The following is a 3,771-nucleotide window of genomic DNA, read 5'->3' on the forward strand; positions in this document are numbered from 1 at the left end:
CGGGTCGACGTTCTGGGAGCCTCGACTACTCCTACCCCCGGTCAGTAGTCGTAATCACCCCACCCAAAGATGATGTGAACCCCACCCCCTCCCGAAGGTGATCGGTACCGGTGCCTCGTCCTCTATCCGCCCCGTCCCAGTGTGAAGGGGATCTTGGGGGAGCTATGTACTGCCATGCTGAGCTGAGAGCGACTCTGAACATACGTGACCCTCCTCTATCTCTACCTTGTCTCAGCTCCTTGTTGCACTCTCAGAGTGACTCCGATGCCGATGCTCGCTGCATGACGTTGATCCCAGCTCCTCCTCTCAGTCTAGCTGCGGCAACGAGGTGGAGGGAGCCCTCGAAATCTTTCACTCACAGATATCTTCTGAACTTGTCCTCTCCCCTCCTCCTGATTCCAATATTCTATGTGTCTTGGCCTCCCCTGCTCTCTGCAGACTTCTACATCCTTTCTTCCGCCTTCCCGGGCCCATTTTATCCCGCCTCCTTCCCATGCATTCAAATTAGCCTTCTCACTTGATGATTGAGAAGAACCTCGATTGTTTTGCTATCTAACTCCTGATATCGCAGAGAGGGAGATCAGAGAGACAGTTTCCAACGGCAATCACCTCTCTTTACCAGAGGAACTTGACTTGATTCTTCTACTGAGGGCGCCGTAATCTGACGGGTTCAATCCCCACCAATTGAGCGATGAAGCGGGGCAGTACACGATGAGAACAGAGCATCATGCTCAGCGCTGAGTGATCGTGAACTGAGAGGAGCAGCAAGACTTCACATTTGTGCCTCCAGATGGTCACATCAGATATCGAGTGAGGGGACCTCGAAGGATCTACAGGAAGCGACGAGGAGCGGTTTGCTTGTCTCCTTGACCGATCGAGTCGTATGATGTCTTGTACAATCAGGTGGTATCTCAGGAAGCAATGAGACGATTCCTCCTCTTCTGCATGCTGCTGCTGGTGAAGCTGCCCTCCAGTTGCCCTCCTCCTTCTCACCCCACCTGAACCACGTACAGGTAGCAAAGGCACGGCCTGCGGATCATCTTGAGCAGGGGCAGAAGCCCCTGCCGTTCAAGCCCTCTGCTCCCTCCCACACGCATCATAATAGCACCATCCGCGTGCCCCCCCGTCCTCCCTCCTCCTCCTCCTCAGAGAGGACTAAATTCTTTCCCCGACCTCCTTCTCCTCGGCTCCGCACCCCCTATCCCTTCCACCGCAACATAGGCAGGCATTCTCCTCAGTCTCCGAGCACGCGAGCTCCTCCTTCAGCTGAGAGAGCCGGCAACGTGACCCTGAGGGAGGCAGGGAAGAGAGCGGAGGGAGCGGAACAGCCCTCATCTTCAGATCCAAGACCTGTCCTCTCCTCTCCTCCTCCAGCTGTAATTTCAGCTGTACCTCCAGCTGTAATTTCAGCTGTACCTCCAGCTCCAGCTGTAATTTCAGCTGTACCTCCAGCTGTAGAAATCCGAGAGGATAGTTCCGTTTCTCCCTCCTCCCCGTCATCAAGAAAGTTTGTGGGTGTGGATGGCTCGAAGCAAGATGATAGCACGAGGTAAGTTGCTTGATCTTTTCTCCTTTCTCCTTGCCCCTTGCCCTCTGCCTCATTCACTCTACTGCACTTTCCCTCTCCCTCTCCCTCTCCCTCTCCCTCTCCCTCTCCCTCTCCCTCTCCCTCTCCCTCTCCCTCTCCCTCTCCCTCTCCCTCTCCCTCTCCCTCTCCCTCTCCCTCTCCCTCTCCCTCTCCCTCTCCCTCTCCCTCTCCCTCTCCCTCTCCCTCTCTGTCTTCCTCACTCCCTCTTTCTTGGCACAGCACGAGCGGCAACGGGCAGCACCTGCGAGTCTTGACTTACAACGTGCTCGGAGAATATCATGGCCTTCGCCCCCTGCACGATTACTGTCCCAGAGGTGCCTTTCTTTCCCCGTTTCTTGCTCCCTACTCCTCCTCCCCTCCTTCTTCTTGCTCCTCTACCTTCCTCTCCCTTCCTCTTCCTCCTCTTCCTTCGTCCTCCTCCTCATTTTCTCCTTCGTCTGTGTTTGCTCCCGCTCGTTTCTCTCCTGGCCTTCCCTGCTCCTGCACTGTTCGTCGTATTTCCACCTCTTCATCCTGTTCTGCTCCCAAATTTTTCGAGTCCTCCTTCTCCTGATACCTCGAATACCCACACTTCACTTCACTTCCCTCCCCTTTTCTTCCCTTCCCTCCCTCCCTCTCTCCCTCCCTTCCTCCCTCTCCCCTTCTCATTCTTGTCGATTTGACTTCTTTCACTCGATAGATCTCCGCATCTGGTCGGGCGACAACGGAAGGGCTGAGAGGATTGTACAGGAACTTTTCTCGTACCTCCCAGACATCATCTGCCTCCAAGAAGTGACAGCATGACAGTCCGACGCTCTTCGACTCATCCTTGTCAAACAGGTCACCCCCAGGATGTTCGAGAGAGATTTCGTTCCTGCGCTGGAAGGGTGAGAGGAGGGGAGAGGAGCAGAGCAGAGCAGAGGAGAGAACAGGAGATGCCAGGGAGAGGGGAGAGGATGGGTAGAGAGGAGTGAAGATGACAGGGACAGAGGGGGGGGGCCGCTGCAACGAGAGGAGAGGATGTGTAGGAGAGAGTAGGACGGGAAGGGAGGGGCCAACATGACGTGTTGGGTTTCAGCTACGAGGGGATGCACGTCACCATGTCGCAAAGTCTGGCGAGCATGAGGGAGAAGGGGCAGACTGTTGAGGTGCGAGCAGGCGAACTTGCCGCTTCCTTCTCTTACAGCTCGCGCAGCACATCGCAGCTGACATGGGGGTCGCGCTCGACGACATCGGACTCTGCACTTTCGTTCTCAAGTTTGTTGCCCCAGCCTTTCGCTTCCAAGGTCTGAACGTCACTCACCAGGAAATCGTTTCAAGTCGTCTCCTTCCAAAGTGTCGCCCTCTCCGAAATCATGCAGGTCCTCCACTCTCCTCTCCTCTCCTCTCCTCTCCTCTCCTCTCCTCTCTCCTCTCTCCTCTCTCCTCCTCTCGTTACTTTCCTTGTATGTTTGCCGTTGTATTCGACTGCTTCACTTCATTGAACATGGCAATAATTCTTGCCTGCGTTGCTGACGTCCTTCACATCCTCCATGCCTTCTATGTCCTTCATGTCGTCCTGGTTGTACGTGACCTTCTTTCTCCTTCTCTCAGCCTGACAAGCCCAGCGGGAAGCTCAGGGACAAGCTCCTCTCATTGCAGAATGCAGTCCAACTGATGCTCATCAGGTGAGAGAACAGACAAATAGCATACAGCTACAACGGAGTCTGACCTCTCTGCTCCCTCCCTCCCTCCCTCCCTCCCTCCCTCCCTCATCCTGCTCTTCGCTTACCAATATTTCTTCTGCTACTACTTGTTCTTCCCTTCTTCTCTTCTTCTCTACTCCTCTTCTTCTCTACTCCTCTTCTTCTCTACTCCTCTTCTCCTCTTCTTCTCTTCTCCTCTTCTCCTCTTCTCCTCTCTTTTCTTTCTCTCTCTCAATCCCTTGTATCACTCGATCTCTCCCCTCGTTTCCTTTTCTCTTGTCCTGCGCCGGATCTCTTCCTTCCTCTCTTTCTTCCCCTCCTCCAGGAGGATCGACAGCAGCAGGTTGATTCTAGTCGCCAACACGCAGCTCTTCTGGCATCCTGGTTTCCCTCATGTCAAGGCTCTGCAAGCTGAACTTGTAAATCCTCCTCCTCCTCCTCCTCCTCCTCCTCCTCCTCCTCCTCCCTCTTTGCCCCTCCCCTTCATCCTCCACAACCATGTCCTCCTTTGCTTTCCCC

At 54.7% G+C, this 3,771-nt stretch overlaps 1 protein-coding gene across 1 annotated transcript; it reads left to right on the plus strand.

The window, feature by feature from the left end:
• Positions 1-2,655: 2,655 nt before the first annotated feature.
• Positions 2,656-3,224, plus strand: GUITHDRAFT_122951 (hypothetical protein; the record flags this gene model as incomplete). Its single annotated transcript, XM_005817758.1, has 3 exons — positions 2,656-2,715; positions 2,763-2,853; positions 3,175-3,224. The coding sequence occupies 3 exons, from the start codon at positions 2,656-2,658 to the stop codon at positions 3,222-3,224; spliced, it is 201 nt and encodes a 66-aa protein (XP_005817815.1).
• Positions 3,225-3,771: the final 547 nt, after the last annotated feature.

This window comes from Guillardia theta (genome assembly GCF_000315625.1).
Source record: "Guillardia theta CCMP2712 unplaced genomic scaffold GUITHscaffold_591, whole genome shotgun sequence".
Classification (NCBI taxonomy): Eukaryota; class Cryptophyceae; order Pyrenomonadales; family Geminigeraceae; genus Guillardia; species Guillardia theta.